This window comes from Andrena cerasifolii, chromosome 2 (genome assembly GCF_050908995.1).
Source record: "Andrena cerasifolii isolate SP2316 chromosome 2, iyAndCera1_principal, whole genome shotgun sequence".
Classification (NCBI taxonomy): Eukaryota; Metazoa; Arthropoda; class Insecta; order Hymenoptera; family Andrenidae; genus Andrena; species Andrena cerasifolii.
In genome coordinates, this window is record NC_135119.1 from 24263489 (window position 1) to 24277879 (window position 14391).

Consider the following 14391-nt stretch of genomic DNA (forward strand, 5'->3'; position numbering starts at 1 on the left):
TCCTATTGGGAAATATTGTGAGCGCCATCTACTAAAGTAAGCTCTGTAATCGAGTCAATCGCGTTACAGGACTGGTGTCACACAAGTATTGAAATTTTGCAATAATGTTTTTGTCATTAAATAGTCTGTTAAATTTTACAAAATTAATCATCAAACAGTTGAAATTCCCAATACTGCCAATAACAGGTGACAACTAATCCGATCAGACTGCTTTAATTTTCGTCACCAGATGGCGTAGCGGAAATAAGAAAATGCTACAAAAGCCGATAATGTAGGAACCGTGAGATATCATGAAATGCATAATTAAAGTCAGTTTTTTACATTCCCAAAGGATGATCACATGTGAAGTGGAACAAACACAAATTATTAGAGGTTGCCGCTTTCAGCGACGAATTTTGATATCACCAGAAGGTATAAGAAAATATTAACTTAACGTTTCGCGTCTCTCGATAAACCTGTTTGATCCTTTGCTGGTCTCGCGCTCTTATCACGAGAGCTTGTTTGGTAAGCGCTGCAATTGGCGTTTTTTTCCGAACGAGCGCTCTTCGCCTTTGGTTTCTGTTTGCTCTTTGCACTCGACACACGTCGAACGATCTCCTCGATGAACTTCTGATCCTTTTCGTTTATATCCACCAGCACGCTGCTCTTTTTACTTTCGTCCTGACCCCTGCAACTGCATTTTTAAACGAATCTTTTAATTAATCATTTAACCGAAAGAGGGCTCAACTGAGTTGGGAACTGTCAATCTGTTCCAGTCCAATCTGGACGATACTACGCTCAACCACAAGAGTCGCACATTTCCCTCTCGCGTAATACTTTTCCAACCGGGTGCGGATATTAAGCTTTTAACGTACGAGCTACCGTACTGAACGAAGTTACTTCGCAGATACTGATGGTGAGTACAGAGTTCGAAACTTTATTTTAATACGCTTCTGCTTAAACTCTTCAGAGTTTTAGATAATAATTTTGTTACTTTGTTAACACAGCGCTTTGAGGATAAGCTAAAGTGCAGTACACGAGTTCGCACTCCGACCAATGTAAGAGTTTCCATCCATCGATTTTTAATAGTTTCAAACTAAACCAAACTCCAGAACCCAAAAGGCACCAGAGTGTTACTAAATCACGTGTTCTACACTCTTCCTTTTCATTCCTAATATTCCGAAGTCGTAAAAGCATCAGGCACGAGTACCAAGACTTCCGCGTACTCTTCTTTCCATCGCACCATCATAGGTAGCACTTTCAAGCCAAAGTCTGAAGTCCCTAAAGTGACGAAATATTCAGTCTATCTTTGAAGATTTTTTTCTCAGTAACTACAACATGTAATGAAATAAATCTTTTTGGTTTTTATTAAGCTACTCTTATATTATATCAAAAAAATTAAACAGGATATTTTTAATTTGTTTTACTTGTTTTTTATAAAGCGTGAATATGGCACCCAAACAAAAACGGTATGTTCGTGGTGCAGGTGATTTCCCGGCTCAGGCTTATCTGAAACAAAAAATTCGAAAAGATTCTTAATCTGTACGAGTGTCGCTATCGCCCGTAGCTCAATTAACAATTTTTGTCGAAAAATAACCGAGTGTGTTTGGGGAACATTCGAGAAAAGACCATTTTGGGGAACTTTTCTTTCAACCCGGCGCCATTTTGTTATTTCTCAACAAAAATTGTTAATTTAGCTACGGGCGATAACGACACTCATACAGACTAAGAATCTTTTCGAATTTTTCGTTTCAGATAAGCCTAAGACGGGAAATCACCTGCACCACGAACATACCGCTTTCGTTTAGGTGCCATATTCACGCTTTGTAAAAAGCAAGCAAAGCAAATTAAAAATATTCTCTTTAATTTTTTTGGTATAATGTAAGAGTAGCTTAATAAATATCAAAAAGATTTATTTCATTATACGTTGTATTTATTGAGAAAAAAAATCTTTAAAAATAGCTTGATTTTTCGACCGTTTACAGTGGAATACCGCCTTAAGGGGACCTTCTGGTTTAGAGCCCCAAAAAATAGGTGATCTTTAGGAATTAATTAAAGGAAAACTACTATATATAATTTAGTGGGACTTTTTGCATTGTATTAAGGATGTCTTAAATTATAGAAATATATTTTTTGTTTTATAATTAATCATTGCAGACGGCACTGGGGAGTCGTTAAAGTCAAGGTGTCAAAAAATTGATCCAAATCGATGGGACCTGTATCGCTAAAAGTTATTATCCGATTCGACTGAAACTTTTTTTATTTTGCAGAATATACTTCTGACTAGGGGGAAAACCAGAAAAATACAAAATATTTAAAATTCATAATTACCAAAGGCGTTGAAAGAGTGAAAAATGTAGGGAAAAAGTGATTTCAAATTTCAAGTGTCGTTATTTTCTAAAAAAATGTTGTTTTTGTAATTTGTTCTGGTTTCCCTCCTAGCCAGAACTATATTCTTCAAATTAAAAAAAGTTTCAGTCGAATCGGATAATAACTTTTGAAGATACAGGTCCCACCGTTTTGAGAAGACTGTTTCGAGAAAAACGCGTTTAAAGTTTTACGTGAGTGCCGAGTGGCCGATTGTTGCCCATGCATTTGCCGCTACTCAAATGCCTATAACTTCGAGAATTTTACGAATTTCAAAAAATCCTTCCAAACACGTATTCCTAAAACGAAATGAAATAAAAAAAATATACTTTTAGACTGGAACCTCCGCTTAATGGCATTCTTCAAGACGAAATTTAGGGGAGGTCGATCGTGCCCCGAGGAATATCGAAAATGAAATTTGCCGTGCATTTAACGTGGCCCTTTGGACGCCGAGCGAGCATGGGACGGTCTAGGCACGTCTAGCGCGGAGGAAGCTCGCATCTCGTTACGCGAAATTTGAAGCGGCATTCTCGGCGGTACATTACGCCGGGCGTTCCGGTAATGAAACGACTAAAATGCGCAGAGTGTAGCCCGGTTCAAGCGATAGGGGTTGCTACGCAGCACTGGCAAAAAAGTCAAAGAGCTCCGTTGCGATCCGACGTTTCTCTCGGTCTTTTTTCTTCCGTTTCCGCCACGCTCCGCTCGCTCTACCAAATACGCCTCTTGATTTATTTCATTTATCCTAACTAGCCTTTACGCGCGCCTTGCTCGTCCCTCCCTTTGATCTCTGTCGCCTCCTCGAGCGCTACATAGGCGAGGATAATACGATTCGTTTCTAAGTGGACGAATGGATTTCTAAACGAAGCTACAGCCGTGCTACCTTTAATTGCAAGCCGACGAATCTTAGAGCTGTTTCAGCGCTCTGAGACTTTTAAATTAATCGAAATCGATGTTGCTCGCAGCCCTCGGTTGTTGTTGTCGGTAATTCCGCGAGTGGGCGAACGCGGAACAAGAAAAATATACTTGGCGGGCTTTGAGCCGAGCGGCGCAGCCTTAATCTACCTGCTCGTAATCGCGTGCCCTCCAGATCTAATTATTGATTAAAAGGAAAGTTTTTTAAGTGGAAATTCCGCTGGTCGCTCTGGAAAAATCGGACCCGGTTGCCGAGGTCCTTGCAGACGGGATGCCCGTGTCCACGAGAGATAATCGAGTCAGCGAGTTTTACGTCTTCCAGGATTCGTTTGCACCGGACCTCTGTGCAAAGGCTATCCCTGCTTCTACTGGCTTTTCGCGGCGAAGTGGATTGAATTATAAAGCGGGAGGAGGTCGATGCTTTTACCTTTGATGACCGTTGTAAAGCTTTGCTATTAGCTTGTTCAAGCACTGGTTGTCCTTTTGGTGCGACTTCAGCTCCGATTCCTTTTCCTGTAAACGTCCCAGAGATCTTTAAACGTCTCCTCCGCTTAAATGCTCTGGGTACTGTGCTATTCAGCGCTCCATTGCTAATCAGCAACGATCATTACCAATAACGTTCTCGACAGAGCTTCAAGTTCCTCGTGACGCGTCTCAGAAAGGTGACGAGCTGTGATCGTCTCCGTGGTTAACCGAGTCAATTGTTGCCGGTAGTTCTGCTCCCGTTCCATCGCCTTGTCCCAGGCTTCTTCTCTAGCGATTATGGTGTCTCGGAGGGTCTGCATGTCTTTCTCTAGCAACTCTAACTCCGATCTATCACGGGAAAGGTTAATGGAAAGGTTAAAAGGCGTTACATACGTTTAGCCGCGGTGAAAATGAAGGATTTTGGGAATTTATTTTAGGGGTTTTAGTGGAAGAAGTAAAACATAGTACTTATTACACATGATTATTAGTCCACGAGGTGCACGAAAAAATTTATTTACAATCATTTTTGCATTTATATAGTTATGAAGTTTGGGGTTCTTTGGACCACTGTAGACATAATGGTCAACGTGATATCGCCTTTAAGCATCGATGGATCTGAAAAATAAAATGATACAGTACGCACTCGTTATCAGCTCGTTTCTACCATGCGTTAGAAGCCCTGCGACTATCCCCACCATTTCGTGGAATCCTTCGGACGAGAGTGGGGGAAACCGGGAACGAGGGAGAGGCTCTTTCATTTCCTCCCGCTCGCTCTTGGGTTTCCCCACTTGCGCCTTTGGCCGCGCGGAATAGTGTCCACAACGCGCTATGAGCTCGCCGCTAGTCCCGTTCGTCGGGCTGGTAACGAGGATCTACTGTATTCTTGCACAATACTGTTGCCATTATGAGCTGAGGGGCCATTTTTGTGATATTTTGTTTCATTTATTCTTAATGCTCAATTACGGAATAAAATTTTGCTTGAAAAAATCATTTAACTTTAAAGTGTTATAAATTCTTTATTTTTTATTTTTTTTATTTCTTTTTTCGACGGGAGAACCCTTTAGTATACAAAGCTTGAACAATTCAGTGCAATAAATATATATAAAATAACGTAACATAAACAAAAAAAAAAATAAATAAAACGGAAAATATAAAGTAACGAGAAAAACAACAATATAAAACGACAACATCGCCAAACAACTGAGCGCAAATTAAGGAGATGGTAGTCTCCTAATTACCAGAGTCCTAAACGAGGCGAAGGAGGTTAAGAAAATATCTAATTCAGCAGGGCACTGGTTCAGCTCCTCCATAGCACGATTAATGGGATCGGCAGAGTAATAATGATAATTTGGGACTCGGAATTAAAAAATTTGGCTCGTCAGCCCATAATGGCAACACTATTTTACAAGAATATCATTTTAGTTTTCAGATCCATTGATGTTCAAAGGATATATCCTGCTGGCAATATATTCTGCAGTGTTCTAAAGAAACTCAAAAGTCATAAATAATTTAATACAAACATTATTGTAAATAAATTTCTCCGTGCACTTTATGGAGTAATAGATCACGTGTACTAAGTATTTTGTTTTATTTGTTTCAGCAAAACCTATGAAAAAAAATCCTAAAATCCTCCTCAAAAGGCTGACAGAGCAAGAATCACGCGTTTACTTGGTAATGACAACAGTGGGGGGTTGTTTCTCGCAGCTCTCCAATTTTCTCTGGCAGCCCATGCACACTGCCCAGATTTGCACCCCCCGATCGGTTCTGGGTACAATATTCGTAGTGGACGTTCCATTTGCCTCCACCTGGGGCATGTTCTTCCTCTGAAGTCACGGTAAAAAATTTACGTTTCCATATAAGCGGACTTTAGACAGGAACGTTTTACTACACCGACCTGCATGGCTGCTTTCTTCATCTCCGCCACCCTCGACTTTTCGCTCTCGAGTTCTACGCGCAGCGACTCGACCCTCTTCCCCAATATTTTCACATCGCTTCGCTCGTCTTCCAGTCTTCCGAAGAAATTGTGTTTAAGAAACGAGGATTATTCAGCGACGTTTACGTCTCCCCGGAATTGTGACGAGAAAGATCGCGAGGCATGTGAACAAAGGGGGCGAGCGAAGTAAGAGAAAGGAATAATCGAGTACTGGCTCATGGAATACTTGAGTTCTCCGCTGATGATATGTATTTACAGTCAAAGCAGCTTTCATCGTCAACGAAGCTCTGAGTGTCCGTTATTCAATTGAAGTACACTTTTGAGGAAGGCTTATAGAAGTAAAGCTTAACGCGAAGAAGTTACGGAAGTTTGAGGGAGTAGAGCTGCTGCTTTGTACGGCGAGCATGTCTCAGCGTAGGTTCGCGTATTCGCCTGCGATTCAGGGAGAGTTGGCGCGTTAATACCCACTGGGACGTGAGGACTTTGTTCTCGGCGATGAGGTTCTGATTACGCGTCTGCATCACGGTGTTACTGTCCTCGAGGAACCTCATTTTCGTTTGCATCCGCTCCAAAATCAGCGCGTCCGCCTGTTTGGCCATCTCCTGTTTAGACGGGGCGATCCTTCCGGCTTGCAGTCGAGCGTCCGGAAACGACGGGTCGCCCCTCGCTAGGAAGAAATGCCCCATGAATCTGTCTCCACTTTCGGATCAGATCGCGATACCAAATCGCGATTGAGATACACGAGTCCCTTTGTTCGCCATCAGCCACCCCAGACTATTTTAAATGATGCATCGTCTTGCGTAATATCGATGCTGAGTGATGCATTGATACTTGATTGGGAACTTAATTGACATTCAGCGGTCTGGTTAATTCGCGCGAGCTTGATTCCACGATAATGTAAATGTAACTAGACGAAGAAGATAGGTGCTCTCTCCTGGTACATAGTTAAGGTTGATTTGAAACAATAGGAGAACTGGGGATCATCGAAGAACTGCATTAGTCTGTTTAATACAGTAGCTTCACTGTAGAATTCAAGAGTTTAACCCTCGGTTGTTACACCTATTTTTTTTCCGAATGTCGTTGTCACACTGCGAGCCTATTTTCAATCAGCTGTGGCTTGACAACTATCTACTAAATTAAGTCGCCAAAATTCTGAGGCAAAGTTTGAACTTCGTAGAGTATACGTTCATCGTTGAAAATTAACGTTTAAAGTATCATCATTTTTAAAACAGTAATGACATTATAAATGATGCATCAAAGATATTTTACTTTAAAGTCAAATTGTTAAAGTATGTATCTACTGTACAGTTTTCGATACGGGCGATAAAACGTATTTTGCTCTCTCTCTCTCTTCTTATTGACTAGACCTTGTACATGCACCCTTCACTTTCCAGAAATTAATATCCACGCCGGTAAAACAACCATCCACGAATCACGGATTCCTGTTTCGAAACGCAAAAAGAGCTTCGCAATCACTGGTTTCTGTTTTTTCCTCTTAAGGCATGTATGGAATTGAGCAGTTTCCAAATTTTAACAACCACTTTAAGGGGAGGTTCCGGTCTAGAGCCCCCAAAAATAGGTAATCTTTAGGAATTAATTAAAGGAAAACTACTGTATATAATTTAATGGGACTTTTTGCATTGTATTAAGGATGTCTTAAATTATAGATATGTATTTTTTGTTCTATAATTAATTATTGCAGCCGGCACTGGGAAGTCGTTAAAGTCAAGGCGTCAAAAAATTGATCCAAATCGGTGGGACCTATATCTCCAAAAATTATTATCCGATTCGACTGAAACTTTTTTTATTTTGAAGAATATACTTCTGGCTAGGGGGAAACCAGAACAAATTACAAAATAACATTTTTTTAGAAAATAACGACACTTGAAGTTTGAAATCACTTTCCCCCTATATTTTTCACTCTTTCAACGCCTTTGAAAATTATAAATTTTGAATTTTTTGTATTTTTCTCTGGTTTCCCTCCTAGCCAGAAGTATATTCTTCAAAATAAAAAAAAGTTTCAGTCGAATCGGATAATAAAAAATCGACTTTTAGTCCGGAACCTCCCCTTAAAGGGATTCATAGCAATTCTGTCTCTCTCTCTCTCTCTCTCTCTCTCTATGGACAGTTCCATTTTACCTGCCGCGGGGGTTTCAACGTTGTTCCCTTGAAACTCCTGCGCTCTCCATCCCGTGTGATACCCTGAAAGTTAAAGTAGACTCGAGAAATATCACGATTCGTTCATCACGGTGGAGTTAATTTCCCCCAACATGCTATAATTATTGTATGGTTAATTAGGACCCGCGAAAGAGGGAGAGGAGCGTAATCGTATCGTGTACCGCTTCTGTGGACATCCTGGTGCTGAATCCCAGGCGAGTAGAAAGGAGACACGTAGCCACTGTACTGGCCATCGAAGTAGTTTCTTTCTCTCGGCGGATTCGTCGACTGATAGTGCATGCACGACATCTCGCAGACGGATATCACAGTCACAGAAAGCACCCAAGAATCATCTGCAATTGCCCTTCAACGTTCCCTTCTTGTCAATGAAACGGGAAACTGGGTCTCGTAGGAGATGTCACGCTGGTTTTGGCAGGTCCTTTGTGATCCGGATCACCAGGAATTCTCCTCAGATAATACCGAGAGTGGTCTTTTCAAACTAAATTGGAAGGTTACGCGAGCGACTCACGCGTTTTCATTACCCTGAAATTTTCGGCGACAGGTTCGAGTGCCTTCTTTTGTTTCTCTTAACCCTGCCTTTATGGTTGACACGACTCGGAGCATTCGTTATTTCTTAACACGAACCGCTGGAAAAAAAGTATTCTTCCTATCGAGTAAAAAAATGATGAATTTAATATTAATATAGTAGGGGAGACCGGGGCTAGTTGATACGTTCTTCAGTTTTCAATTTTTTTAATTTTTGTTTGCATTAATTACTTCATAACAAATATGCCAAAATATACTTTGGTCCTTTTTCTTTAATATATAGTAAACGAAAACTTGAGAAAATACATACAAAATGAATGAAAAAATGTTATTTGGACGAAGGCAAAGTGTATCAATTTACCTCACTACGGGGCTAGTTGATACGTTAGTCTGTTTTCAATTTTTTTATTTTTTATTCGAATTAATTCCTTAATAAAAAATATGTCAAGATATACTTTGATCCTTCCTCTTTAATATATAGTAAGCGAAAACTTGAGAAAATACATACAAACTGAATGAAAAAATGTTACTTGGACGATCAATTTGGATGTATCAAAACTATTTACTGTTCCCCCATAAAAACGAAAACGGTTAAAAAACGATTGTTAACGTCAAGGTACACAGACGTACGCTGAATCGTAGTAGAGAATTGAACAACAAACTTCACATATCTCGCTCAAATGGAGCTACATATATACGGTGTCGAGATAATTCTTCTGTATCAACTAGCCCCGGTCGCCCCTAATTTCACCTGCTAATACAGGTAATGATATTAATAGGAGAATTGTGGTGATAAAAACTGATCGTGAGAACAGGGGTAATTGGTCATAATTTATTGAGATATTTTTTATATTTAAAATTGTAACAATAAAATTATCTACTCCTATGATCGATTTAATTCCGGCAATGTGAAGTGAAAAAATTGTTAAATCCAGTGAAGGGGTGACGAGGGTTGATAAGTGTATGATGATAGAGGGGGGTAGATTGTTCATCCTGTGCCGGACCCAGAATTTAACCCTTCATCGACACCTTTTTTCCCGATCAACTTTGACATACTGGGTGACTCGCACCCAGATCAATTTTCGAACGACTGCCATTCTCATCTAAAGAATCCAATCGTTATGAAAAAAATCATAGGTCAATTTCAAGGTTTCTAGAATATATTCCAATAGTTTTTTGATTGAAATTTTATCACAGTTTTTGTAAAAAAAATCTAGATTACCATATGTCGAAAAAAAACGAAAAAAATCTTCAAAAAATGTAAGTTTAAAAAATTTCAACATCACAAGCTCAAAATCTACAGAGTTGTTGTTGAGATATAATATTTTCAAAGAAAAAATAGTTTGCAAGTCGGCTTTGGAAAAGACCTACTTACCTTGCATATGTATAGAAGGCAAGCTATTTTGATAATTGAAAGAAAACCGCGATATTCACGATATGCTACACCCTGGAAAAGGTACAGAGCCAGGAAATCAGTCAAAACCAGCTTATAAATGCTTCACAATCCGAGTGTTAACGAAGGGTTAAGATTCTTCTAATAAAACTGATCCTCCCCTTGGCGAAATCTTCTCCGCGAGGGTGTGGGATCAGGGTAGAATTAATTCTGGCCCTGCTGGTCATCGCGGAGGATGGTTAGGGGTGGTAGGGGATAAATAAGTGACAATGAAAAGGGAGAGACGATCGTTGCAGTGGCATCCGACTTATGATGGCGCCGACCCGCCGCTGGATTTTACAGCCGGGAAACGGTGTAGGCCGTAAAAGGAAATGGAGGAACGCGAAGAAATTTTATTCGGCTCGGTAGTGAGGGCGTCCCGTTCTTTCCGCATGATTTGACGTCAGTGCGTGGCTCTCGGGCTCGTAAATCCTTTTACGAGCTGGAGAACGCGCTCCACGACCGGTCAGAATTATATAAAACAGAGGAGGGAAAAGCGTGGGCGCGCTGGAAGGAGAAGGTCGCGTGTTTCGCCGCGAATTAGCACGCAACCAGCTTACTAATTACGCCGAAGGCGCGAGAGAGCCAATACCGTGCAATTACCACGCGCGTCAGACAAACACCACTGTCGGGCGTTCAATAAGATCGAGGGAGAGGAGTGATGTTTTACGCGAAGCAATTAGCAACGGCCAGTTGTTAAGTTCAAGTCGCTTGAACTTTAAGCGCGCGTGCACTTTTAGGATCGTCTGGGAATTTTTTTGCATGCAAGCTTTGATTGGCATCGAGGTGCAGGAAGGACAAGGAAATCTCATTACTTATTTATATGTACGTGAAAACCCTTTGGTACATAGAGGATAGAGAAGATCAGCAGAGGACTAAAATACACGAAAGTAGAAACACAAAAGTGAAGAAAATAAAGGAAAAAGAAATAGTAGATAGGTAGAAAATAAGCAAAAAAGGAGAAAATAAAATAAAAGTAAATACAGGTTAATGAGAATTGTTAATCGCCTTCGACGAAAGTTTCTCGACCTTATTCCGCGATCTTTAAACGTTTGTAGCTCGGAGCAACGTTAACCGATTCTGATGAAATTTTAGGCACGTATACAACTTACTACAATCTACAAACGATTTTTTTGAAGAATTTTCATTACAAGCTCACAAAAGAAAGGTTTAAAAATCGACCTTTACTATTTTTTTCGCTATTCCAACCAAATACATTTTTTTTCAAAACGACGAAGCGCGTCAGTTAGCAAACTAATCCTTCTAGCTTCTCAAAAAAACTCAAGCTGTTTGGACCAATTCTAAAAAAGTTATGCGATTTTAAAGAGTGTCCGAATATTAATGCGAGTCACTGTACGTACTCTACCTATCGACACAGTTGTTCATGCCAAATGTAGCAGGATGTTTACGCAACATAAATAGTGCAGAAGGTACCTATTCCTTAATACTCTAGGCGGAACATTAGGTTCAAGTAAGCTTATAAGCTCCGGACACTCGACGTGGTTATTCATAATTTGAAATGTGAGTATTAACCCTTCGTCCAAGAGCAATTTTCGAGTCGCGACTTTCGCGGCTTTTCAACTTCCAAAGTGGATTTATCGCGAAAAAGAAATAAAAATATCGCTCTTTACCCCAACTGTGGAAAATCATTCATTTTCAACTACAAATTTTATCATATCAAAATTTACATTTCTGGAAAAAGACTATTAGACCATGATTGTATAAGTATTACAAAGTACAATTATCACTGAAAAGTTAAAAGATTCAAAAGTACGAAAACGGTAACTGAAAAATGACGCTGGGGTGCAGTGAACCCCATGAGACCAATTTCTGATTATAAGGTGTGATCACGGGAGGGTTAAATCGGATATGGCTGTTATTGGTTGAAAGGATGGGAATAAAGAAATAATAGACACACGTGTTATGCTTTACAGGCGAATTTATTCGACAGTATGTACAAATCACATATTCTATCAGTGAAAATACGAATATTCGTGACACGACGTACTTATTTCTCTTCCGTCCTTCTCTCCATTCAACGGAGTACAATAAATAATAAATAGACAAGTTACAAATACAGTTTCCTAAACGATTATGCAGCTGGCATCGCATCTCTAGCGAGCTTCGACTTTCTCGACATTGCATTTTGAAACTTATAAGAAGATGAAAATAAATAAAAGCCATCTAGCTTGGAGCAGGAAATTTCTGTCTCTAAATCAACATACTAAATTTATATATTCTTCTCTAAATTAAGCAACTTTTATTCCTATCACCTTTTAGCAACTTCAAACGCAACGAAGATACCGATGGCTTAGTGGACACATTTTATACCCCCACTTTTTATGAAATTTCAGTTTTTATATGCAAAAAATATTTCTTGACTGTTCCTTTCTGCTGTATAAAAGTCACATTTTTATCTTCTTTATAAATGTGTCAAAAATAATATTTTTCTTCATTGTATGTCCCTGAATCTTACGTACCATTGCATGCTTAACCCATTTTTTTTCTCGAAACCGTTAAAAGCGGGCATACGATACGCGCGCACTAAGTCATCGATGTTAGGATGGTGCTTATTTGACCCCTAAAAAGTTTTTCTGTATTTTTTCACGGGACACCGTGTCGATGTGTTCACCCTTGTCAGTAAGTAATGTGGTATTTATTTAATTTTTTCAGTAAATTATTGGGGGTTGCTACCCAGCAGAGAATTTTGTGTTTTTAAGGGGGTGTACTTGTTTGAACCCTCGGAAAATGTGTACTTTTTGTGGATTTTTTTACAAGTCAACGGCTTGATGAAGATTTCCTGTTTTTTTACTATCTTTACTTAGTATTATGAACTACTTAAAAAAAAAGTTTCAGTTGAAAAAATATTGTTTTTCGGAAGTTATTGCATACATATCCGAAAGTCTCTCGATTTTAGACGGCTAAAAGGTGGGCCTAAAAACTCGTTCTACGTTCAACCAATTCACTTCCAATTTTGCACGCAGGATCGTAATAAGATTCCACATCGTCCAACGAGAGCTTTTTTTATTCCGATTCCCCGTTTATTGTTTATAAAGAAAAAAAGTGGCCTTTTTTCTAAGACAAATGTAACTTTACCTTTGATCTCTCGTCATTTCTTTATTTTTCAAAATTTTCAAAATCGTCCCCGTTGAACAATAGCTACTGACATACTGTATAAGAAAATTCTATTGTTTTTCATTTCAGACACGACATACAGCTGGTTTCAGGCCCACCGTTTAGCCGTCTAAAGTCGAGAGACTTTCGGATATGTATGCATAACTTCCGAAAAACAATAGTTTTTTAACTGAAACTTTTTTTTTAAATAGTTCATAATACTATGTAAAGATAGTAAAAAAACGGGAAATCTTCATCAAGCCGTTGACTTGTAAAAAAATCCACAAAATGTACACATGTTCCAAGTGTTCAAACGTGTATACCCCCTTAAGAGAAAATGCAATTTTCTTTTCACAACACAATTACTTAACACTGCAATATTATTACAAAGCAAATTTGTGAACCAGCAACTTTTGAAAACAGCCACTTCGTATTTATAAAAGCCTAGTAGTAAATGCTTACTAGCCAGAGCTGATTAGGGGGTTGCCATGTACCTACTATTCTGGAGCGGGGAATTCTTAATACCATGACGCCAAGCAATCGAACTCTCAAGTATACAGAGTACCTGGTGTACGAATTCGTCTCAACCAAAATATAAAATTGCGTTTAAAATATTAATAATCGGGTAACAACCTCCAAAACGTTATAAAATGTAATACAATTTTACCCAGCCCCGTCTCTCAGTGTAGAAAAAAAATTTTAGGGTGCCCCTGCAATATTTTAAAATCTGGATTTTAAGCACCACCCTAATTGACATATGTACAAGCTGCACAGTGTTACGAGCCCAACCCCTTATGCCACAGTGGCAGCAAGTTGCAAGCTCGTTCAACCGATCCCTGTCCGAGCCAACTGATTAAAGCTTCCAATTTAACGACAGCAAATTCTCTGATTTATCAAAATACTCGACGTCAGCTGGAGCCCTCTCCCCGTTATCGAGGAAAGCCTCGCCTCCTCTTGGCAAGTTGCTCTCAGTTAATGGGCTGTCCTCGACAAGGAAGCTGACGGTCGCCGGAGGTATAAAGATGGTCGATTCGTTATAAGAAAGTTCACGGGTTCCTCGGTTCAGCTCGGAGAGACTTTAACACCGGGGATATCGATTTCCCATCGCGTCGATCCGGAGTGAAACGTTCTCGCCACTGGATCGCCGCAGATGGAATACGTTAATATATTACACATTTACGGTTATATCGTCAGTTATGTATATACACGAAGCTCACGGTCCATTCGCTATGTATATATGTACACGTATACCTTGAGCGCATCATTTTTCCACGCGGGCTGATCGATCGCCGCGCTAATGTCCCTTTCATCCCCCTGAATTTTTATAAACCCCACTAATGTACGGCTCTCTGTATGAATTTGTTTAACGAAGCGTTCCTGGTCGGTCGTTGCAGCCGGTAATTTCAACCGCCTCGCTCTTTACGCCCCATTGTGGAAAAGGGCATTTCGCCACTCACGATCAGGCCCAGAATACTGGTCACGTAAA

General features: G+C 39.7%; 1 protein-coding gene across 1 annotated transcript; it reads right to left on the minus strand.

Moving 5' to 3' along the window:
• Positions 1-258: 258 nt before the first annotated feature.
• Positions 259-8441, minus strand: LOC143378435 (uncharacterized). Its single transcript, XM_076830139.1, has 7 exons — positions 7796-8441; positions 6125-6323; positions 5618-5732; positions 5392-5546; positions 3870-4071; positions 3686-3771; positions 259-673 (listed from the first exon to the last, which is right to left on the minus strand). Exons 2-7 carry the CDS (start codon positions 6253-6255, stop codon positions 430-432), a joined length of 933 nt encoding a protein of 310 aa, XP_076686254.1. The 5' UTR covers positions 6256-6323; positions 7796-8441; the 3' UTR covers positions 259-429.
• Between the last annotated feature and the right edge of the window lie 5950 nt (positions 8442-14391).